At 37.8% G+C, this 25,151-nt stretch overlaps 2 protein-coding genes across 2 annotated transcripts in view; both read left to right on the top strand.

Moving 5' to 3' along the window:
* RRH (retinal pigment epithelium-derived rhodopsin homolog) overlaps positions 1-18,934 on the top strand; it is a 30,272-nt gene extending 11,338 nt beyond the window's left edge. Inside the window, exons 2-7 of the mRNA XM_056803085.1 lie at positions 4,636-4,826; positions 9,011-9,110; positions 12,149-12,302; positions 13,313-13,481; positions 15,935-16,113; positions 16,938-18,934. Coding sequence (XP_056659063.1) covers positions 4,770-4,826; positions 9,011-9,110; positions 12,149-12,302; positions 13,313-13,481; positions 15,935-16,113; positions 16,938-17,019 — 741 coding nt within the window. The 5' untranslated portion in view covers positions 4,636-4,769 and the 3' untranslated portion in view covers positions 17,020-18,934. The remainder of the gene's footprint in view (positions 1-4,635; positions 4,827-9,010; positions 9,111-12,148; positions 12,303-13,312; positions 13,482-15,934; positions 16,114-16,937) is intronic.
* Positions 18,935-21,303: 2,369 nt separating this feature from the next.
* Positions 21,304-25,151, top strand: part of LRIT3 (leucine rich repeat, Ig-like and transmembrane domains 3) — a 28,329-nt gene continuing 24,481 nt past the window's right edge. The window contains exon 1 of the mRNA XM_007495996.3: positions 21,304-21,883. Within this exon, the coding sequence (XP_007496058.2) occupies positions 21,768-21,883 (116 nt within the window). The 5' untranslated portion in view covers positions 21,304-21,767. The remainder of the gene's footprint in view (positions 21,884-25,151) is intronic.

The raw sequence follows: 25,151 nt of genomic DNA, 5'->3' as shown, positions 1-25,151 counted from the left end.
TTCTAAGATAAAAAGTAAGGATTTTAAAAAAAGGAACCTTATTGTTATCTAGTTGCCTTAGTTTCTCCAAGTATAAAATAGGGCTAATGGCAACACCTCTCTCATTCCACATACATAAAAGAATGGATTTTGTGGGGGCAGCTATGTGGCTTATTGATTCTAAGATGGAAAGTAAAGTTTAAAAAAAATTTAGTCTTGTGGGTTCAAGTAAACTAATTACCTGATACTTAATGTTTATGTTATTTAACATTTATAATTTTTAAAAATTTAGTTTTGTTTATCATAGAATATATAATTATAATAATAAATCATTGATTTAATTTTGTAATATTTAGTTATACTTAATATTTTATAAATGTTTTAATTTAAAATTTTTAATATTATGTTGATTTAAATTACTTACTAATGTTCTCTCTTCATTTTACTCTATTTTTATATGTCTACTCCCAGCAGAAGATAAGCTCCCTGAGGATCCCTGGTATCTACACCCTAGTTCAGAGTTCTTTTTTTGGGTCAGCACCTATTCAGATTTATATCTCATAAACCCAATATAATCTTCCCTTTTTTACCAAATCAATTTAGATTACACAGTAATTCAAAATAAAAAATATTCAGCAGCTAGGCTTAATATTCCCTGAAGCCTATCTTAGTTTCTTTTGTACTTTTTGTGTTCTCTTTCTTTATTTTCTAATTTTCACACTCCATACTTTCTCCGTTTCTGTTGATTGGTCTATCTTACTGACAATTTTATTTACTAATTCAATTTTTCATTATTATTTGTTATTCTCTTTCCAAGTGGATATATCATGTAAGTAGTTGGAGATAGGACTTTGGAGCTTAGATCAATCTGGACACATTGATTTCAAAATAATCAGTATAGAATTGATAGTTAAATCCACAGGGCAGGACCAATTTTCAGGAGAAAGGAGTAGTAGACAGAGAATATCTGGTCAGTGCCAGAGTGAAAGGAGCTAGCAAAAGAGGAGTTATAGAAACCCAAAAAAACTTTGAAATGTGTTGTATTGTATAGGCCAAAGGATGGTTAAATTTCAAGAAGGTGATGGTCAATAGTTTAAATTGTGCAGTCAGTTCCCTTCCAAAATGGACTCCTGAAAATTAAACCCTCCTTCAAGATACTGTTTGAATGATTTTAGGGGAGAAAACCCATGACATGACTTTAATTCTTTTGTGAGTCAGGACTACAGCCACACCCAGTCAGCACAAAAAAAGAGATGCTCAAGTTGTCTGTCTGTGTCTGACTGTCTTTATACACATACATACACATATATACATAGCTATGATTCTTTTATTTGATGTTTAAAAGGAAAAAAAGGTATCTGATCAAATATTTGTGTAATGATTATCTAAGCCAAGCATTTCATCATTCATTCAAAAGAATTCCAAATAAAATTCAGAGCTGAGGGTCAGGAGGAAGACAGGACATCTCAACACTTCTTCAAAGTGCTTTATACAGTATTCTCACAACACAATTGGGGATTGAGGGAGGCCCCCAAACTTGGCCAATGTTCCACATACTTTGTGTGTGCATGAGTGTATGTGTATACAACTTGGATCCTTCTCAGTCCTGTTTGATATTTGGGTTGGGACAAATAAATTCCTTTTAGCTACCATCATGTTTTTGGCTGCCATCACAAGGAGGCATATATATCACTTAACAACTCTGGAGGGGCAAGGTGGAGTCAGTAACCTTTCCTCTGAATTTCTATAGCTATTCTGAAGTTGATTTCCTCCTTATAAGTATTTTAGACAGGTCAAAGGAATCAACTACCAATTTTCTGTGAGCCGGTACAATTGGACCCTAGCATTTCAATATCTCATTGTCTACTTCTGATTGATATGAAGACACGATAAACAATTATTTAAAATATATTTTACTGCATATTTTGTCTTTACATTACCCAAATTTTCAATCATATCTCTCTTCCTCCCAGGGAGCCATCTCTTTTAGCAAAGAATCCTTTTTTAAAGAATAAAAGAAGTGAAAAAAAAACCCAACTCAAAATTAATACATCAAAGCAAAATCTGACAACATAATGCAGTTATCTACATCCATGAACCTTTTTCCCCCATGCCCTACCCATACTTCTGCAAAAGGGTGGGAATAGGCGTTTCCTTATATCTTTTATCGAAGGCCAAACATTCCTTTAAAAAAAAACCCCATTAATTCCTTTTATTTAATTTTCTTTTGAAAAGCAGGCATAGGATACAATCACAATGCCACAAAGATACAGTGAACGTTTACAAAAGTTAAATACAGGGGTTACAATTCTTTTATTTTGTTTGATGTTTAAAAGGAAAAAAAAAGTTTCTGATCAAATATTTGTGTAGTGATTATCTAAGGCAAATATTTCACCATTCGCTCAAAAGACTTTCAAATAAAATTCAGAGCTGAGGGTTAGAAGAAAGACAGGACACCTCAACACTTCTAAGTGCTTTATAAAATATTCTACAGTAGTTTCACAACACAGGTTGGGGATTTAGGAAGGTGCCCCCCCTCCCCCCGCCCTCCAGTTAGCAAACATTTCAAGGCAAGTGAGAGGAGTTAAATACTGGTATCTAAACCAATTGATAAATTTGTAAAAGAAGCGCTTTGCTGTGATCACTGAACCAATGCATCTGTAATAATCATTGGATCTGTGCTTGGTGTACCTTGGGCTTGAGAAATTTTTATAAAATCTAACCTTTAAGCATATTTCAATAATAAATCAATTACCTCCACTTTCCTACAAGCATACCAGAAAAGCTGATTAGCAACAGCTGCATTATTTCCTAAAATATAATTTGGCCACCCATTTTATGTATTGTTAGATTTTTAGGTTTGGTATAGCATCCTAAAAGTTGAAACACTGAAAATATAAAGACTGCCATGGCTCAGCTTTTATATAGGTTAACCTTTATTTTATATTTATTTGTATATTTATATATTCTTTTTTGTTCTTTTATATGTTCTTTATATATATATTTTGAAATACAAATCAAGATATTGTATAACTTATTCTTCCTCTTAGAATCAATATTTGTGTATTGGTTGGCAGAATATCGGTAAGGGCTAGACACTAGGAGCTATCCCAGGTCTCACACAGTTAAGAAGTATCAGAGATCAGATTTGAACCCAGAATCTCCCGTCTATAGGCCAGGTGGCTCCACTGAGCCACCTATCTGCCTCCTTGCCTATATATTCTCTATAATTTTATATTGCTTTGCAATAATTGTTCTTTCCATTTCTACTATATGCCAAATTTTCTTGACTGTCTTGTTCATTTTGCATCAGCTCATGTCTTTCTATTCTTTTCTCTATTTGCCAGTATTTATTTTTTTTACAAAATATTTTTTACAAACATTTTACATATTTTTTATGAAATTGCCTTTATTCTTTTTTCTTTATCTCTTAGGTTTACAACAATAAAGATAAATAACCAAGTCAGGGTGGATGTATTTTTAAAAAATGCAGAATCTAACAATGAACCGGTTTTGGATTCAAGGCAGGGGATAGGGTTAGTAGACAAGTAGTATCTAAGTAGTTTGTACAAATGATTTAATTACAAGATTAATATTGACTTACTTTGAACTATACTACTGGGATCAGAGTCTCATCTTTAAAGAACAAAGCATGATTTCCTTCAAAATATAACAAAGCAATGAAGAAAAAAATTACTGGGTAGCAAAAGGATTTAAAACATTTATTTTATGATCATGGGAAATTATATTTGTCAGCATTTAAATGACAATGTTGAGTGTGTTCTGAGAGCTTCAAGGAAAAGTGGTCATATGGGTTGCAGATTGGTGGGAGGGGAGTTGTTGCTAAACCACTCTAAGGCAGCTTGGAAAGCACCAGCTGACCAAGTGAGAAAAGTGCCTTTCTCTATTTTTCTGAAGGTAAAGCAGGGAATGGAGTCAGAATATCAAACACAGGAGAGACCTAGTTAATGAAAGTTAAGGAACTAAGACAAAGAAGTCAGACATGGAAGGGGGCTCAGTTATTGCTTTTTGAAAAAAGAGGATTAATTTGTTATATTAAAATTTTCAGGTATCTCCCACCTTCCTTCCCCTTTCCACACTAGAGAAGGTATGATTTATGGGCTTGTTTTTATTGATTAGTTCTTTCTTTGGAGGGGGACACCCACAAGTCATTCTTCAAACAATATTTGTCTCTGTATATAATGTTTTAGTTCTGCTTGCTTCACTTTTTTTTTTAATCCTTACTATGTATTGGTTCCAAGGCAGAAGAGTGGTAAGGGCCAGGCAATGGGGGTCAAGTGACTTGCCCAGGGTCACACAGCTGGGAAGTGTCTGAGACCAGATTTGAACCTAGGACCTCCCCTCTCTAGGTCTGACTCTCAATCCACTGAACTACCCAGCTGCCCCCTCATTTCACTCTTCATAATTTCATGGAGGTCTTTCCATGTTTTATGTTTAAAGATATTCTGAACTCTGTTGATTTCTTATTGCAAATACTCCCCCACTCCTAATCCACTAGATCAATGAAGGCTCCCAGTCATTGTGCATACAAAAGCATACTCTAATGATCATTTCTGGCCACTTTGATTTCATTTTGATCTCTCTTTTAGACATATCCACATTATACTGACTTCCTTGTTTTCTGTGTCTTTGTAGGTGTGATCAGTATTGTCAGCAACGTCATTGTGCTAGGCATCTTTGTCAAATACAAGGCTCTTCGGACAGCAACAAATACAATTATCATAAATCTGGCTGTCACAGATATTGGGGTTAGCAGCATTGGTTATCCCATGTCTGCTGCTTCAGACCTCTATGGAAGTTGGAAATTTGGATATGCTGGATGTCAGGTATTTAAGATCTTTTGAATTGTTAGAGAATAATATGGAATAAGAGTGCTGGCTCTGAAATCAGAAGACTTAGGGTCCAATGCTTCTTCTGAAATTTACTGTATGACCTTGAACCAGTCACTTAACTTCCCTATGTCTGAATTTTCTTAATTATAAAATGAAGGTATTGGACCTAAGCAGAGGTTCTTGACTATGGTCTTGGTCTTGACTATGGACCAGAGTCTTGGCAAGGTCTTGACTTGCCTATGGTCTGTGGAATTAAAAAAAAATTTGCTATTTGTATTTCAATACAATTGATATCCTTTTTTATCCAACATATTTTATTTCATGGATTTAAAAAAAATTTGTCTGAGAAAGGGGTCGACAGGCTCCACTAGACTGCCAAAAGTTCTATAACAAAAAAAGTTTAAGAACTTTTGGATTAAAGACACTCTGAAATCCCTTTCTGCCCCAGACCTATGATCCTAAAACTTTAAATATTGAAAGCAATTTTTATGTTTTTTGGGAAAAAAATAGAGTTATTGGACTTTTTTTTTTTAAAATTAAAGAGGATTTCATTAAAGTGGGATTTTATCAGATCTTAGATCTAATGCTGGTTGAATGATTAGGAATTTGCTCTTGACCAGAATACAATCAGAGTATTGAATAGTTTCACACACACAAACATACACACCACAACAGTCCAAAGAGGAAACATGCCACTAAGGAAAGAATATTGAAGTAGAAATCTGAAGCCTGGGAGTCTAGTTGGGATTTTTGGGATGTGTGAGCCTTACAGGGCTGCTCGTCCACCTTTGGGGTCTACTGTTTTATGGGCTTAATAACAGCTTACATTTACAGATTGCTTTCCATACATTATTTTATTTGCTCTAGATTGTCAGATCCAGAAAGTCAGCTGGAAAGTTTTGCAAACTTTAAGACAAATTTTAAAAGTGAATTATTTTTTTTTTTTGCAAAATGGATAATTATTATTACATTAAATTTTTAAAAAAGTTTTCTACAAATAAAAGAAATGTCAAAATTATAAGGAAAGCAAAAACTGGGGGAATATTTTTTTTAGTTTTTTAGATAGAGGTTTCATATCTAAAATATATAGAGAATTTTTTTTTCACTTCATAAGAACAAAAACCTAACCACCTCCAATTGATAAATGGTCAAACGATATGAGTGTTTGGGGACGAAAAACAGTTTGAAGATTAAAAAAATCAAAGACAAATATAAGGCATATGAAAATACTCTCTGAATCACTGATTAGAGAATTGAAAATCAAAATTATTCTAAATGTTATATCATACCTCTCATATTGGCTAAAATGATTTTTTTTTTTAATTTTAATATTATTTTATTTGGTCGTTTTCATACATTATTCACTGGAAACAAAGATCGTTTTCTTTTCCTCCCCTCCCCCCCCCCCCCCCCCCCCCCCCCCCCCCGCCTTTCCCTCTCCCATAGCCGACGCATGATTCCACTGGTTATCACATGTGTTCTTGACTCGAACCCATTTCCCTGTTGTTGGAGTTTGCATTATAGTGTTCATTTAGAGTCTCTCCTCAGTCTTATCTCCTCCAACCCTGTGGTCGAGCAGTTGGTTTTCAGCGGTGTTTTTACTCCCACAGTTTATCCTCTGCTTGTGGGTAGTATTTTTTTTTAGATCCCTGCAGATTGTTCAGGGAAATTGCATTGATACTTATGGAGAAGTCCATCACCTTCGATTGTACCACAATGTATCAGTCTCTGTGTATAATGTTTTCCTGGTTCTGCTCCTTTCGCTCTGCATCACTTCCTGGAGGTTGTTCCAGTTCACATGGAATTCCTCCACTTTATTATTCCTTTTAGCACAATAGTATTCCATCACCAACATATACCACAATTTGTTTAGCCATTCCCCAATTGAGGGGCATCCCCTCATTTTCCAATTTTTGGCCACCACAAAGAGCGCAGCTATGAATATTAAAAGTGAATTATGATTACAATCACCCCTCCCTGCCCCACCCTCCTTTTTTTTTCTGGATGAGAAAATTGAGGCTTAGCAACAGCAAATGACTGGCTCAATGTCATATTGCTAGAACACTCCCACTAGAGCCAGAACTTCTATCCAGTGTTCTACCCATCAGGCTATACTGTCTCTCTAGCAGTAGCAATTTTGTGATGTATATTCCCAAGCCAAGCTAAGTTATAAATACTTGTTCATGTATTTTCTTCTAAAAATTTTACACTTGATTTTAGCCAAAAGGCCATGAGTTTTAAAAAAATGTTTAAATCTTATTTTGTTGGGGCAGCTAGCTCAGTGGATTGAGAGCAGGGCTTAGAAAAAGGAGGTTCTGGGTTCAAATCTGATTTCAGATATTTACTAGCTTTATGACTCTGGGCAAGTCACTTAACCCCAATTTGTTAGTCCTTACACTCTGCCTTGGAATTCAAACTTGCTATCAATTCTAAGATGGAAGGAAAGGATTAAAAAAAATCTTATTTTGTTAATATCTTTTGACTTCATATCACTTTTATTTCTGAATGTACCCCTTTCTACTCTCCTACCCATTGAGCCATCCCATATAATAAAGATAAAAAAAAAAGAGGAACATCTTTTTGTTTTCAAAAAAATATGCTTTGTTATATGGAATGGCTCTCTAGGAAGGGAAAAGGATGGTGAGAGATTGTGGTGAGAATTATGATATAAAAAACAAAAGACATCAATCTAAACTTGCTTGTTTTTTAATTAAAAATTTTTAATTTGTTCACGTTTTTATTTTTTCAGTTACATGTAGAAATATTTTTTCACAATTATTTTTTGACATTGAAAAATTTAGACTTTCTCCTTCCCTTTCCCTTCCCTCCCAGTGGCAGCAAGTTGTCTGAAATAGGTCATAGCCATGCTTTCATGTCATACATATTTCTATATTGCTCATAGACACCTATCACACATACAATAGAAATCTCCTGAAGGAAATATAGTGGAAGATGGCATGCTTTGCTCTCCCTTCAGATTCCAACAGTTCCTTCTTTAGCTATGGACAGCATTTTCTTCATGATTCTCTTGTCTTGGAGACTTGCTTTGCTGATAATGATTTAGTCACAATTGCTCATTGCACAATATTGCTGTGACTGTGTACATTGTTCTCCTGGTTCTGCTTACTTCACTTTGCATCAGTTCCTATAAGTCTTTCCAGGTTTTTCCAAGGCATTCATTATTCCTTTTGGCACAATAGTATTCCCTTACAACCATATACCACCACTTGGAAAACTTATTTTTAAACAAGGAAGAATGAAGCTCAGTAAAGCTAAGCAACACCACATCTACCTCCACATTTCTTCACTTCTTCAACTGGAGAGAGGAAAAGTATATTTTCTCAACTATTCTTCAGACCCAAGCTCAGTCATTATGATTCTTTGGCATTCAGTTTTTTGGTTCTTTTGATTTACATTGCTATAGTTATTTGTTGTAATATTCTTTTAAATTTTATTTTAATTATAAAAACCCTTACCTTCCATCTTAGAATTGATACTATTGTATTGGTTTTAAGAGAGGTAAGGGCTTGGCAAGGAGGGTCAAGAGTCTTGCCCAGGTCACACAGCTGGAAAATGGTTGATTCTAGATTAGAATCTAGGATTCCCCCCCACCCCCATCTCCAGACCTGGCTCTCAATCCCCTGAGCCACCTAGCTGCCCCCTGTACATATATTCTTAAACCAATTTCCATGGTCACTTGTTCAACAACAAAATAGTTTTGTGGTCTGATTATAGTATCTAAGAAATTTAGTTCAGTTACTATAGTTAAGAGTAAATATTTCCATTAAGAGTCTCCATGTGGAAGTAACAATTAAAGATAGTCATTTATATTTATTGTAAAGAAAACAAATTAAATCTGAATTTTTGATGCAGTAGTTGAGGCTACTCATCATAAACATAACATCATAAACATAATAAAAGTTAGCCAAAGGTTTTTTTTTTTTATCTTAAAATGAACGAATGCTGGGGAAATCTCTTCAGATAAGAGTTCATCACAATGCTTACCTGAAATGAACTTATTAAAACATTAAAAAAAAAAGACAGTTATTTTACTGATTAAGAATTAGCAAAATTAAAATATGTCTGAATATAAATAAACCTTTTTGAATCTATCAGTCAAATAACTCTAATTGTTTCTTGGGAAGGTGATTAAAATTGTGTGTGATTTTTACTTTCAGATTTATGCTGGTTTAAATATCTTTTTTGGAATGGCAAGTATTGGATTACTCACTGCTGTGGCCATTGATCGGTACCTGACCATCTGTCAACCTGACCTTGGTACAATCCTGTCTTTACCAGCTTTTGAAACTAATTAATGATGAGGGCTGGCTGAGCCACTGCATCAATTTACACTACCAATTTTGATGTGTCTGAGCCACTTGGTATTGCTTTCATAGTACTATATACCATTTTCCCCAGGCCATTTTCAAATGATCCTCTTGCTTCTATTGTCTAAAACAGTTATTCTAAAACAGTTTTGGTCTTGGGGCCTTTTACACTCTTAAAAATTAAGGATCCCCTAGAGAGGTTTTGGTTTATGTGGGTTGTAGCTATTGATATTTACTGTACTGGAAATGAAAATGTTTTAGGATTATTACAAATCACTCAGTTAGGACTTATTAAACATCTACTATGTGCTAGATATTGTGGGATGTGATCTGTTTAGGATTCAACCCCTTCTTCCTCCCAAGCAAGCATGCTCTCAAGAATCTCACAGTTTTGTTTTGACCCCTTAAAGGGTTTTGGAGATTTCCAAGGGTCTCCGGATCATCCTTGGAGAACCCTTGTTCTAGCATTTAGCATCTTTAAAATCTGCTTTGTATCTTAAACCCCTGCCATCAACTCAGGATTTAATTTGGTCCTTTCTGAAAACTTCCTGTTAATTATATGGAAACTACCCAACCAGAAAGTATCTCTGGAGCCACTCTCATCAGTCATTTTGTGCTGTATTGAAACTCTCCCTACTTACTGTGTCTCTTTAGTGTTTTTTTGGATGAATGTTGATTCTGAGTTCAGCACATATTTTTGTTCTTACATTTAGAATGATTTCTTCCCATTTTCTTCAAAAAAAATCTGCATAATCCATATTTTAGAAATGACCCCAAAATTGTGCCTCATTATTATCTCTTCTGTAGGTTTCTGATTTTGAAAGTAACAAGCAAACTAATCTTAGAATCTCAATTACAATTTTGGGGAAAAGATTTTCAGTCTTTCATTCTATCTCCTGATCAGTGGGCTCATGGTGAAGTTACAAGCATGATACTCAGGTGATATTGAAAATCTATCAGTCTGGTCTAGAGATGGGTTCAAAGCTGACCTCAGATACTTCCTATCTTTGTGACCCTGGACAAGTCACTTAACTCTTGTTTCCTAACCCTTACCAATGTTTTGCCTTGAAACTAATATCTAGTATGGATTCTAAGACAAAAGGTAAGGTTAAAAAAAAAAAAAGAAACATCTTATCAGTCATGCAAAGATAGTTTATAAGAGAACTGCCATATTGCCTATATGGCTTTGGGACCATATTTGTTACTCAGGTATTGGGCAGCTAGGTGGCATTGTCAAATGTAGCAATCATTGGTTTTGTTCTTTTTTCCTTTTAACACAAATTATTGTAATTTATAAGTTGGTTATGTTTGCTAGATTCACTGGGGAGACTAGTCTTCCAAAGGATCTCGGGGGGATTATGAAATTGGAATCAGTTACCCTAAAACCTATGATTCCCAGCAACCCACTCACTTCCTGTTGTTATGTGCACAGGAGATAAATTGGTTGGAATTTTGTGTCTAGCTCTTTCTTTCCTTCCTGTTGGAGGTTTTGGTGGAACGGGCATTTTGAGCAGGTAGAAAAACTTAGTCATGTGTTTCTATTTTGTCAGATAATAAACTTTAAAAATATAATACTTGAAGTATTAGACATTCATTTAACACTTACATTTTGGCTCAGTGGATAGAGTGCAGGATCTGGAGTTTGGAAAACTCATCTTCCTGAGTTCAAATCTGACCTTAGACAAAAACTAGCTGCTAGGCAAGTCCCTTAAAATTGTTTGCCTCAGTTTTCTCATCTGTAAAATGAGTTGAAGAAGGAAATGACAAACCTCCAATCTCTTTGCCAAGAAAACACCAAATGAGATCACAAAGAGTTGGACACAACTGAAAAACAAAACAAAACAAAACCGAACAACAACAAAAGTGTCATTAGGTAGCCCTCAGGTTAGGGCTGGTTTTTCTCTCTCAGATGGTCTATATAAAGCTGAAGAGGTCCCATGTAATTCTGGACTCCAGCTTACCTTTCTATAAAGGATTAAGACTCAAGTCCAGACATCACACAGGAAGCTGTGGAGCATGTGTTTTTTTTTTTCTTTAAATCATTTCCCCATTGGGAAAGTAGACTCTAAAATGATCCCTCTATTGCAAATATTAATAATATGGAAATAGGTCTTGATCAATGATACATGTAAAACCCAGTGGAATTACTCATTGGCTACAGGAGAGGGGAGGGAAAGAACATGAATCATGTAACCATGGAAAAATATTCTAAATTAAATAAATAAATTTAAAAAAAAAACATTTCCCCAATGTCTATTGGCAAACTCCATTTGGTTCTTTTTTTTTTTTTTGGTGGCATCTCCAATTTTCTTTACCCATTTGCTGATATAGTTTAGTCTTAGCATCCTGAAAAGGTCAAGTGCTGGCCAGTCAGCAGATTGAGCTCTTCATTGCCTAGAGACCAGGCAGTGAAACCGGAGTAGAGATGGGGGGGGGGGTAAATGCTTCACTGGAGAATTTTCCCATTTGCCAAATTGAATGGTGTAAGTACTACGGAGATAGAAGATATGTGCTAAGCACCGAGTAGGTCACAGACTAAATGAGTTTATCTGCTTTTGATAACATGATACCTTTAATAATGAGGTATGTGTGTACAATGAGTCACAGACTAAATTAATTTACCTGCCTTTGATAATAGAATACCTTTAAAAATATGTGTATATATACAAAGTTTGAGAGAAAGTGTAAAAATATTAAAAAACAAAGAAAAACCTAACACTAAAAACTTACTTAATAACTGTTTAACTCAATCCCAACTTTAAAATTAATCAGATATAAATACAGAACAGTTTATCAGTGAATGATTTCAATATTTAAAAAAAATTTTATTTAATTGATTAATTAATTAAGAAAAATTTTCCATGGTTACATGATTCATGTTCTTTCCCTCCTCTTCTCCCATCCCTCTCCCATAGCCAATGAGCAATTCCATTGGGTTTTATTTTTGTCTGAATGACATCAATATTGATTATGTTTGTTGATCAACAGGAGGAAGAATGACTTCTTATAATTACACCCTAATGATTCTGACTGCTTGGGTGAATGGCTTTTTTTGGGCCTTGATGCCGATCGTAGGTTGGGCTGGTTATGCCCCGGATCCGACTGGTGCTACGTGTACTATAAACTGGCGAAAAAATGATGCGTAAGGGAGTTTACTACATAAAATCATATGCTAGAAATTTTGCAATGCCTATATTCCTCTGGATTTTGGCTTAGTTTACTTATTTTTAGTTTTAAGAGTATTCTTCAGCCTTGAAGATGTTTTCAGAGCTAGAAAAGTTCCTAGCCAGGGTAGAATTTATAATGGTGGGAATGGGTTGAATGGGAGGGGAAATTTAATGTGAATTTTTACATCATAGAGAACATGTCAAGAGATATGGGAAAGTTCCTTTAGTTGTTTGGAAGAAGAATCATATAGTTTCTTTTCTTCCTACTTGGATATTTTCTCCTTTTTTTTTTCTTCTTGATATTCCTGATGAGTGGAGGGTATTTGTTTATAGGAACACCTGAGGTAGGACCTAGAGTGGAGCAGAAAAGAACTGGAGATGGGATGAGGAGCCAGAATTTATAATGACAACTTTTAAGGGCATAATATCTACTCATTCCTTATACTCTTTAAGAGATTGCCTAAGAATAAAACATCCTTTGGGCATTGTATAGACAAAGTACCACTCCCACAAGAATTCTGGGGAAAAGCTGAGGGAAGCACTTATAAAGTTTCTCTGAGGAGTAGAGTTCATCAAAATAATATTACTATGAAAAATGGAAACAGATTTAACTTTAAAACAATGAATTTTTAAAAAAGGCAAACTTTCAGGGATAGCTAGGTGACTCAGTGGATCAAGGGCCAAGTCTAGAGATGGGAGGTCTTTTATTTAATTTTTAAATTTGGGTTTAAATTTGGCTTCAGTTACTTCCTAGCTGTGTGACCCTGGGCATGTCACTTGAACCCCAATCCCTACCCTTACCACTCTTCTGCCTTGGAACCAATACATAATATTGATTCTAAGACAGAAGGCATGGGTTTAAAAAAAGAAGACAAATTGTTTAAGAGAATTATGAGAGTAATTTTTAGATAGGATCAATTTACTCTATTAATTTTTTGTTTGAAAATTATTTAGAGCATTGTTAACCATTGCCTTTATTTTTCAGATCTTTTGTTTCTTACACAATGACCGTTATTACTATAAATTTTGCCATGCCCTTAGGGGTTATGTTTTACTGTTACTACAATGTTTCTCAAAAGATGAAACAATATTCTCCTAGCAACTGTCCTGATCACATAAACAGAGACTGGTCAAACCAAGTTGCTGTAACAAAGGTAAGAGGGGATGCTCTTCTAGAAATAGCTACTCGCTCTCTTCATTGTGTGAATCCATCCCAGTCAGGCTGTCATCACATCTAGGATTTTAGGCTGCAATCCCTTGAACCTCTTGCCTGCTCTTCTACTTTACCTGTCTCCTCCAATATGGTGGGTAGGACTGTTTTCAAAGGCTGTGGACCAGTGATCCATGTAGGACTCAAGGCTAGTTTTCTCAGGTTCAGAAATATTTGCTGCTATCATACTCTGTCCCTATTGTATCTGAGTTATTGATCCACCTCTTTTCCCCTTTCTTCCTCCTTTTTGCTGCCCCTCTCCCCCTCATTCCCACCTCTGACCGCTGTCTGCTCAGCAGCCCCCAGAAGAATGCCGGCACAACCCCTTTTAGAGGTTGCCAACCTGGGTTCTGGGCAGCTAAGGGGAAAGAGTGCCTAATGAGAAATTGGGAAGTCTCATCTTCCTGAGTTCAAATCTAGCCTCAGACACTAGCTGTTTGAATCTGGGCAAGTCAATTAAGCCTGTTTACCTTCATTTCCTCATCTGTAAAAAGAGCTGGAGATGGACATGGTAAACCACTATATTATCTTTGGCAAGAAAACCCCAAATGGGGTTATGAGGAGTTGGATATGACCAAAACAACTGAACAGCCACCACGACCTGTGTTCTAGGGTTGCCTAAATTTGTATAGCAGTCACAAAATTAACTTGGGATGGGGTTCGATGTGTTCATGGGTGCTTGGTTCTGATATTGGAGTATCTCTGGGCACCCAAGGAAGATGAAACTGAGGGAATGTGTGTGGAATTGTAGATAATTGCAAATATAAAGCTCCTGGTCCTAAGAGGAGTGCTAGGAAACAGACCTGAGATTTCACTGATGCAGGGAACTTCCAGGTAGGTCAGTTCCCTTCAATAGTGCAGGTTAAGTCAATCAGTCACCAAGTACTTACTCTGGACTTAATTACTAAGTTATTAAGTGCTTACTATATATCAGGGGGTGTATGGGGTGCTCAGGGAGGGGTAGTATCTCTGGTATGGAGGGCTTGTCCTGCCCTCCTAGGGCAGCTCTCCAGCCTCTGACCCTCACCTGACACCCAGCTCTCACTTGTGGCTCCCAGTAGCTGCTAGCATGCGGCAGCGGCCACACCCTGGGCAACGGCTTTGACAGACTGGCCAAACCTTGTGAGGGTAGCCATCGGGTCGTTGACCCCTGGTGAACCAGGGCTTTGCTCACCCAGCATGTGAAGACTGCTTCTGCGGAACAGGCGGAAGAAACCAACAAGAAGGTTCAACGGCTGAGAGGGCGATGCAGCAAAGCACTGTGGAGTGCTCAGGGCGTGTTGGAGCACAAAAGACAACATGGCCATCCATTGCAGCTGAGGAAGTCTTCAGGTGTAACGCCTTTTCGTGCCAATGGACCCAGGCTTCCAACGCCGAGAGAGTGGGACTGTCTCTGTGCATCGGCTTTTCCACTTAAATCTTTATGCTCAAGTGTCTTTGTGCACAAAAACGCACAAAGACAATCGTCATCCTTGGTTACCGACAGACTACTACCATACCATATATCAGACTCTGGAGGATATAAAGAAATAATTTCTGCTCTCAAGGGGCAAAGATTCCAATGGGGGAGACATGTAAATAATTGGCTAAAGAGAAGATGAATTCAGAGGAGATGGGGATAATTTATTTATTTATCTTTTGAATTTAGAATATTTTTCCTTGGTTACATGATTCATGTTCTTTCCTTCCATGCTTCCCACCCTGCTCTCATAGCCAATGATCAATTCAATTGTGTTTTACATGTGTCACTGATCAAGACCTATTTCCATATTATTAATCAAAAGAAAGCATTAGCAGCCAGGGGGGAAGTCACCCCCTTCTGTGGCAAATTGTGGCCAGAAGTCAGGAAGATTGGAGAACAAATAAAGCCTCAGACTCTAGCTGTGTGAACCTAGGCAAGTCACTTAATCTTGATTTACCTCAGTTTCCCCTACTGTGAAATGGGGATAACCATAGTACCCACTTGAGAAGGTGTCTTGAGGATCAAATGAGATAATATTTATAAAATGTGAGTATTTATAAATACTAATTTACATAAGTAAATAAATAAATATTTATAAAAATAAACACAATGATAAATAAATGAAATGTTTATGAATTTTTAAATGAATAAAATATTTATTAAAAACTGGCCAATATAGAGCTTGGTACATGGTAGGCACAATGTAAATGTTTCATCTTCTCTCTTCCCTTTAATTTATACTTTGAGAGATTTGCCTTATAGTACGGAGATGGCAAATGACTTGCTTATGGGTCCGCCAGTCCAAAACTGTCAGAGGCAGGACTGGCTTTGCAGACAGCGCCCTAACCATCATTCCACACTGCTTTGCCCCAGGACTAAGCCAGAGAGTTTTTCTACGAGGAAGGGTTTAAAGGGACAAATGTTTTGTTTTCCAGATGTCTGTGGTCATGATTTTAATGTTCCTGCTTGCTTGGTCGCCTTATTCTATTGTGTGTTTATGGGCTTCTTTTGGGGACCCAAAGGAGATTCCCCCAGCAATGGCCATCGTCGCCCCTCTCTTTGCCAAATCTTCCACGTTCTACAATCCCTGTATATACGTGGCTGCCAACAAAAAGTAAGTGCCTCCGGGCGGAACTCTGAAAGTTGCATGGATACGAAATGGTAACGGAGGGGTGCTTATGGCGGAGGTTTGGAGTTGGTAGGGCCCTTGGAGGTTATCAAAACCAAATGCCTCCTCTTATAGACAAGGGTATCAAAACCCAGAGAGACTCAAGTGACTCGTCCAAAGTCACAACAATAGTACCCGTAGTGAGGCAGAATTTAGACTAAGTCCACCTCTCTAGTCATTAAATCCTGCTGCCTCTCAGATTTGTTTTGAAAACCCTACTCTTCTGTCTTAGACTCAATACTGTGTGTTGGTTCCAAGGCAGAAGAGTGGTAAAGACTAGGCGATGGGGGTGAAGTGACTTGCCCAGGGTCACGCAATTAGGAGTTGTCTGAGGAAGATTTGATCTCCCTCTTTACCCCCACAAAAAATAAACCTAGGATTTCCCAACTCCAGACCTGGCTCTCTCTCTCTCCCCACTGAGCCACCTAGCTACCCCCAAGACTAATATTTATAAACAGGAATGAATGATTTTGTGTTTGATTCTGGAGATGACAGAAATCATATTCAAAAAGGCAGCAATGAAGACAGGAACTAAAAAGTTCTCAAACAAATAATCACAGATTTCAAAATGAAAACATCTTCTAAATGACTTTATTCTCCACCCCTCCGAAGTTGGTCTTTTGGTAGTTTTTATTTTATGCATTTTTAAAGGTGTTCAATTGGAGATGTTAGTCTGAGAGACAGAGAACATTTGAAAGTGTGGGTTTTTTTTTTTTTTAACATTTCAAGCAATGTTGACATATCAAACAGATTTCTCCCCTTCCTCACAGGTTCCGGAGGGCGATATCTGCAATGATCCGATGTCAGACTCACCAATCAATGCCTATTTCCAATGCATTGCCAATGAACTAACTTGAGCTTTTGAGTTATGAAATGAAAAACAACCAACCCACATTATTTTCTTTTTTGTTGTATTTTAACTTTGATCTATCTAATATTCCCACAAAGCCTTTACCTACTTGAATTCATGTACTGCTATGAATTTGTGAGCTTTTGAGACCCTTCTCAAAAGCAGGGACCATTGTCTGATTTTACATCCTGCGCCCTTCTGTTGTTGTTTCAGTCCCGTCCAATTCCTTGTGGCCCCTTTTAGGATTTCCTTGGCAAAGATACTGCAATGGTTTCCATTTCCTTTTCCAGCTCATTTTACAGATGAGGAAACTGAGGCAAACAGGGTTTGGTGACTTGTCCAGGGTCCCACAGCTACTAAGAATCTGAAGTCTTCCTGACTCTCTTCACTATACCATCTTTCTGCCTCATGTACCCTATTAATACATGGTATTCATTTCATCAGTTTTAAAATTAATTGTTGAATCAAATGTTCCTAGATGATATACTAAAAAATCTACTTTATCTGATTTTTGTTTTCTTTTCCTTAATTTTCTAAATATATAATATACTTATTTTTAAACTGTTACCTTCTGTCTTCATTTCAGCTCTAAGACAGAACAGTGGCAAGAATTAGGTAATGGGGGTTAAATGACTTGCCCAAGGTCACACAGCTAGGAAGTGTCTGAGGACAGATATGAATCCAAGACCTCCCATCTCTAGGTCTAGCTCTCAATCCACTGAGCCACCCCGCTGCCCCCAATATGGTTTTAAATAAAAGATCAAGATTGTATTTCCTCAAAGCCATAGCCAATCTCATCTTCTTGTATACTCCTTTTTGCTTAGTTCACTCCTTTTAGCATAATTAATTATATAGTTTTTTAATATGAAGTATCAGCTTAGCATAATCAATCAAGGCCAGTTACTGGAGTTCAGAGAGACATGGATGAAAGTCTGGTGTTTGACACAGGGCAATCATCAAACCTCTCAATGCCCCAGGCAACTCTCTTTTAGACTATGCCTTGATCTGTATTGATAGAAGGATTTTCCTCACTGGGAACTCTATGTTAATGCAGTCATAGGTCTGTTCCAAAATTAGGGCTGTCAACCAAGATGCTAAATAGAAGAAGCCTCTAAATGACAAAAGGGTAGTTTTCCAAAAGCTCATTTGTACCTTTGTTGTTTTTAACTTAGAATATGTGGCCCCAAAGAAGTAACATTATTAAAGGAATAGTTAGTTAGGTTTCCAGGTCAACTCACAAAAGTCCATTTGATGTATAATGGACTGACTTTGTCTAAAAAGTCCCCTTTCTTCTGCTCCAACATCTCCTTGTAGGGTGGGAGCTAGTAACCATGAATTATTTTTAAAAATAAGTTTTTATTGATATGAGATTTTGCTTTCCATTCTCTGAATTCCCCTAATAATAAGTAATAAAAAGGGGGAAAATTCAGGAAAACTAACCAACATAGCAAAAAAATCTGATGTGAGATGCCTTCTCATAGCTCTTCTTTTGGATAAAATAATTTTCAGTTTTTATTGCTTTGTTATTATTGTTCTATTTATATTCTTGTAGTCATCATGTATAGTATTTTTCTTGGTTCTGTGTACTTCATTCTGTATCAGTTCATTAAGATTTTTTATCATAGTCATATCTTTTTATGGCACAATAAATAATATTCCTTTATAATTCAGGTATCAGAACTTGTTTATCCATTTCCCAAGCTACCTTGCTTCCAGTATTTTGGTTCTACTAAAAGTTTGACTGTAAATATTTTGGTGGGCTTTCATGGTCCTTTTCTTTTTGTCTTTGACTCCTTGGAGTGATCTCCCAGCAGTGGAATTTCTTGGTCAAAGGATGTGATGGTCGAGACTGACCTAGATCATTCCCAGTTAGGTGTAGGTTTGGTGTTGGAATGAGATGAGATAAGATAGAGGTTTACTCAGGTGTAAAATAAAAAAGATATTCAACTAAGATATGGCTGCAATTGGCTTAGGGAGATGAGGTCCTGCCCATTTCCATATTGTGACAAGGAAATCACTTTTAGAAGACTGATATATATTAATTTAAGGTCACCAAGGAATTCAGCTATGTAATTCCTTAATGAAAACTCAGGTCAGCCGTCAATCTTTTATGGAGTTTTAATTACAAACAGGAGGAAGAAAGGAATTAGAGATAGAGAGATAGAGGGAGAGAGAAAGGGGGAGAAGGGAATAGGGCTTAAATACCCCTTCTGTTTAGGCTGGGCCAAAAGGCCCAAGCCCTTAGATAGCTGGGGCAATAAAAGGAGATCAGTCCCTATTACTCACGTGACCAAAAATGGAGAAACAGTCTCAAAGGCCCCCACCTTCAGCTTCCTTCAGCTTAAGCTTCTCAGAGCACACCGCAACCACTCTGACAAACTCCTCAACCACCTCGAGTCTTCAGACCCCCCTATCCTTAAGGAAACCATCCAAGTTGCCTCCCCTCAGTTCTCACATCTACCAATCACTGTCCATCAATTTCCCTGTGCCAATGGAGGCTCCAGCTTAACCCAGGACCGCCCAGAGGTCTCTGGCTTTGCACATGTCCGTTGAAGGTCATATTTTCAAATAATTAAATCTTTGATCCTTTGCTACAGCCCTTTCTAAATCCTGTTAACCTGAGTAGGGTAGAGATTGGAATAATTAAATTTTGATCTAGGCTGCAGCCCTTACTCAATCCTGTTAGGACTGAATAGGGTGGAGATTGATTCCAAGTATCTCCATTGTATCAATTCTAAAATCAATCATGACTCAAAGAAATTCCTGTTCTATGCTTAAGCATAGGTCAAAGTCCTTTCTATTGTTCAGCAAAAGGTTTCTGTCCTAAAGTAATCTTAAGAAGGGAGGAGAAGGAACCTCCCATGCCAATGGGGTTCACATTCCAATAGCCAAGACCCACTATCAATAGGAAATTTTTCAAGTATGAAATTTCCCAATGGTGAAATTTTCCAACAGATATAAGTCTAAGGAATTTTAAGGTTTACAATATGGAAATAGTTCTGATCACCTGGGGAAGGTATTAGGACTTGTGTGAACTTAGAACATCTTAAAACTTTCCTGGTTTTCTTGACTTTTCTTTCAAACTTAATGATAGTCAGCACAGGAAATATTCACAGTTCCTTAGTACTCAAATTTGAAGTATCTCCAGTCATTCTCAGATGAAAGATGGCTTTACTGGTCATTGCACAAACTCTTGGTGCAGTTAATTTATTATTATTTTTAAACCCTTTCTTTCTAAGTAACAACTCTAAGACAGAAGGACAAAAGCTAAGCAAATGGGTTTAAGTGACTTGTCCAGGGTCACATAGTTAAGAAGTGTCTAAGGTCATGTTTGAACCCAGGTCCTCCTGACTCCAGGTCTGACACACTATCCATTGTGCTATGTAGCTGTCCCTTAGCATAGTTTTAAGCTATTAAAGCTTACCTCTGCCTCAGTTTTAGTTGTTTAAGCTATTTTAAAACTTAAAGCTGTGTTGATTGGAGATACCCTGGATACATGGGTGGGAACTGTCTCAAGTAGAGAATTATTAGAGATATATATCTAATATATGTCTATATGTAATATATATAGAAATATAGAATTATTAGGTTTAATTTTGCCCATTAGAAGACAACAAGAGGAGCAGCTAGAACCACTGAACAGTGGTTAGAGAGCCAGGCTTTGGAATAGGGAGATGTTGGGTTCAAATCTGTGAGTTTGTTTTAAAATATGATTACAAAAATGAATAAAATGGAAATAAAAAAGAAGTTATCTTAAAGATGAAGACTTTGCCAGGAAAAATTGCCATGACTAAAAGCTTACATGGTGGGGAAAAAAATATCTGAGTTCCTAGCTATGAGACTCTGGGCAAGCCACTCAACCCCAGTTGCCCAGGCCCTTACTGCTCTTCTGCCTTGGATACTTAATACTGATTCTAAGACAAAAGATGAGGATTCAAAAAAAAAAGGAAAGCAAGAAGGAGATGAGAAAAAATCAATTAGGAAAATGAATAAATAGCTTTCAAAGCAGACATTGTTGAGGTGGTCTAGCTTCAGAAGACTCGATTGAGTTCCTGTGTGATCTTAGGCAAGTCCCTTAACTTTTTGAGGCCTCAGTTTCCTCTAATGTAAAATGAGGGCGTTAGACGACTTGCCTCTCAATGTTTCTTCCATTCTAAGCACCTAACTTCCGGACTGATGTTTCTAGCTCTCTGGGCACCTGCTCTACCTCTACTAACCCATAGGTGGCAACATTGTCAACTTTATCAGCCCCTGTAAAACACTATCCATTTCTGCTTTTTCAGTTCAGCTTTCTTTGTGATCTCGTTTAGAGCCATACACCAGCCTATACGTTTTGTGTTAAGACACCTAAATCATCTAAAAGAGAGCCCGAGCAATGAAATGTTGGTTCTTAGCTCCGAATAGATACTTCTCCAAAGTGCAACCCCACCGGCAGAGGGAAGGGGCTTCCAAAGCCCGTTTCCCCCCTCTAGGAATCCCCGTGTAGCAGCTGACCGCTGTCACCACTTCCCCAGCGCACAACTCATTTTCTTCTGCTTTCGGATACGCAGCTTTGATGGAGCTACTGTATCCACCAGCCTAGTTTGACTGATCCCTTGCGGGATACATTTGAAGGTTAAGTAACTCCAGATCTCAGCTAATCCCGTGTAATCTGCTCTGACTAAATGGACGTTCACATGCGCGCGCACCGGCTCCTGAATGCTTGGGATTTGGCTTTTCGCTTTCCTTCCAATATACTTTCATAGGAGGGATGCATCGGTTGGCTTGTTTGGGCCTCATGTTTAGCTTTTTAGCCCCAGCGAGATCTTCTTGTCCATCTCAGTGCACCTGCGGTTCCCCCAGCAGAAGCGATGGCGTCGGCTCAAGGTACGCATTTGTTGCCACGACACGATTTAATTCCGTGTCAACAAACCAAAAACAACGTAGGCTGACAGGAGCGGAACCGAGGCTCCTCCGCCAGGGCAGCGATAGGGAGCAATTGTGCTACTATCGGCGATCCGAGGGAGGAGCTTTAACTCGCAGGAGCTGGACCTCACTGCTTAAGGGTTCTTGGCTCACAGATAACGCTTGCTCAGCCTCGGCTGCTTTGATTCAGCGTCCAGGCTCTTAAAACACCTTCCAGCCTTGCGAAAACCCAGAACTCACTCGGATTTGACCTGTTTCCCCAGATTATTCCCAAGCAGAAGCTCTTGTTTTCTCTTGGAAGTGGAGTGGTTTCCTTAAGCGCACAGGCAAATCTTAGCATTAGAGGAGAGCCCAGGAAGCCTAAGGAAGATTAATGCCAACAGGCCCATTGCGGCTCACCCAAAGGAGAGCGGACCCAGCTAGCCTCTGCTGCTTTGGGGCTCAGATGGCGTCCTCCTGAGTGTGACATCCAGGGAGGAGAGAGAGACAAAGGGAGATAATGATGAAGATGGTGACGACCCCGGCTCACACAGAGCTCCTTTACCGTGCCAGGCACTTTAAAATTATTCTCTCATTCCATTTAGGTGCTGTCATTAGCCCCATTTTACTCTTGTGGAAACACAGATCACAGTAGGGTTCTTTTTTTTTTTTTAACCCTTATATTCCATTTTACAACCACTACTCTATTGGTTCCGAGGCAGAAGAGCAATGGGGGTTGTGATTTGCCCAGGGTCACCCGGCTAGGAAGTGTCTGAGGCCAACCCAGTACCTCCCAATTTCTGTTCTCTGTTGTAGACACAGGGTAGGGACTTGTAGATTGCTTCGTTAATTGTTTTAATTAATTAATAAATGCTTAATTAATTAAGAGAATATTTGCTTTGAAAATGAATAATATGGAAATAGGTATCAAGTGACAACATTTGTACAACCCAGTGGAACTGCTTGTCGGCTCTGGGAGGGGGGAGGGAAGAAGAGAGGGAAAGAAAACAATCATGCAAACATGGGAAAATCTTTAAAAATAAATAAATATTTTAAAAAGGGAATATTTACTTTGATCAGATTCTGGGATTATTAGAAATCTTTAAGAAATGCCAAATATTCTTTTTGTATTATTATATCTATGCTTTATATATATAAATTTAAGGAGGTAGAAGTTTAATCAAGGGAAATTCTGATCAATTGAGTCCCCTCTGAAGAGGAAGAAAAGAAGCATTTGTTAAGTACCTACTATGTGCCAAGTACTGTGTTAAGTGCTTTACAATTATTATCTCATTTCATCTTCACAACAACCCTGGGAAGTAGGTGCTGTTATTACCTCCATCTTACAGATGAGAAAAATGAGACAAACAGAGGTCAAGTCACTTGCTCAGAGTTACACAGCCAGTAAATGTCTGAGGTTGGATTTGAACTCAGGACTTCCTGACTACAGGCCCAACATTCACTTAATGATATTTTAAGGCACAGACCTTTGTCAGAATGGGAAACCATCTACTGGACTGATAGGTACTCTGGTTCTAAATAAAATGAACCCTACCATTTGTTTTCAGAGAATCTCCTAAATATAAATGACACAAAATTACATGGGGAGACAGATGAAGGGGAAACATGCCACCATGAAAATCTCTAACCACCTTCTCTTGCCTCTGGTCTTTCCTTAAGGGAACTGGCCCATGGATTTTTAAAAACATCAGTGAGTAACGGGATAGAATCATCCAGTTCATGGTTGGGGGCACAAAGCAGAAACATTTCTGAATAGAATCAGAAAGCTGATCCATGAATTCTAAGCGGCCAGTTTTCTTTACCTGAGGAGGCCATGGATGAGCATGATCAGAATGAACCTTGATGGGTGCAGGGATGCAGAACAATCCCTAATCACTCCCCCTACCCACCTATAAAAAGAATCAGGGATCTCTCTCTCTCTCTCTCTCTCTCTCTCTCTCTCTCTCTCTCTCTCTCTCTCTCTCTCTCTCTCTCTCTCTCTCTCTCTCTCTCTCTCTCTCTTCCCCCTTCCCCTCTCATCCCCCCATTTTCCTTTTTCAGTTTGCGCCATGTTGAATACAGGCAAACAGGAGAAGTCAACCAGGAATTTGTTTAAAGTCTGAAATCTCAGGGGCTCTGAGTCTGAGGTAGAAACTAAGCTCAGATTGACAGGGATGCCCCTTTTATTTTATTTTTTTTTTAAACCTTTACCCTTACCTTCCTAAAACTCTCACCTTCCATCTTAGAATCAATATGTATTGGTTCCAAGGCAGAAGAGTGGTAAGGACTAGGCAATGGGGGTTAAGTACTTGCCCAAGGTCACCCAGTGAAGAAGTGTCTGAGGTCAAATTTGAACCTAGGACCAACCTCCTATCTCTCGATCTGGCTCCTAATCACTGAGCCACCCAGCTGCCCTCTGGGATGCCCCTTTTAACAAGTTCAGGCAGCAGAGTCTAAATGAATTCCTTTTCAATACTTACTAGTTGCATGGTCATGGGCAAGTCATTGAATCATTGGGGGAAATTATATTTGTAATACCCAACTTACAGGGTTGCTGCGAGGGAAGAGTTTTGTAAACTTTAAAAGAATGTGAGCTATAGGGCAACTGGGAGGCTTAGTGGATAGAGATGGAAGGACCTGGGTTCAAATTTGGCTTGAGAGAATTCCTAGCTGTGTGACCCTGGGCAAGTCACTTAACCTCCATTGTCTAGTCCTTACTGCACCTCTGCCTTGGAACCAATACACTGTATTGATTCTAAGACAGAAAGTTAAGGTTAAAATAAAAAAAAAAATAGCATAAAGGAGATAGTAAGATGGTTCAGTGGACTGAGAGCCAGGCCTGGAATAGGAGGTCTTGAGTTCAAATCTGGTCTCAGATACTATTTGACCTTGGGTAAGTCATTTAACCCCTTTTGCCTATCCCCTTTTTTTATTTGAATTTTTTCTTTCATTTGATTTGCAGTACTTTTATTTTTCCTAACACAGTTACACATTGGGTATTACAATTCTCTACTCTTAGGATGACTTAAATATTTTGGTATTCTACTATTGTGTGAGAACATTAAGGCAACATACAAAAATCTTACATAAATTAACTAGATGCTCCAATTTATAGGGGTTGTAAATTCAAACTTTTTTGCAACTGAAGACTGAGACCCATGACATAGGGGGAAAACAGTGGGTTTTCTTCTGCCTTAGAACCAATACTTAGTATCTATTCTAAGACAGAAATAAGGTGGTTTTAAAAAAG

This window comes from Monodelphis domestica, chromosome 6, assembly GCF_027887165.1.
Source record: "Monodelphis domestica isolate mMonDom1 chromosome 6, mMonDom1.pri, whole genome shotgun sequence".
In the NCBI taxonomy this organism is placed as follows: domain Eukaryota; kingdom Metazoa; phylum Chordata; class Mammalia; order Didelphimorphia; family Didelphidae; genus Monodelphis; species Monodelphis domestica.
Note: the sequence above shows the minus strand (reverse complement) of the source record. Positions and strands in the feature narration are given on the sequence as shown.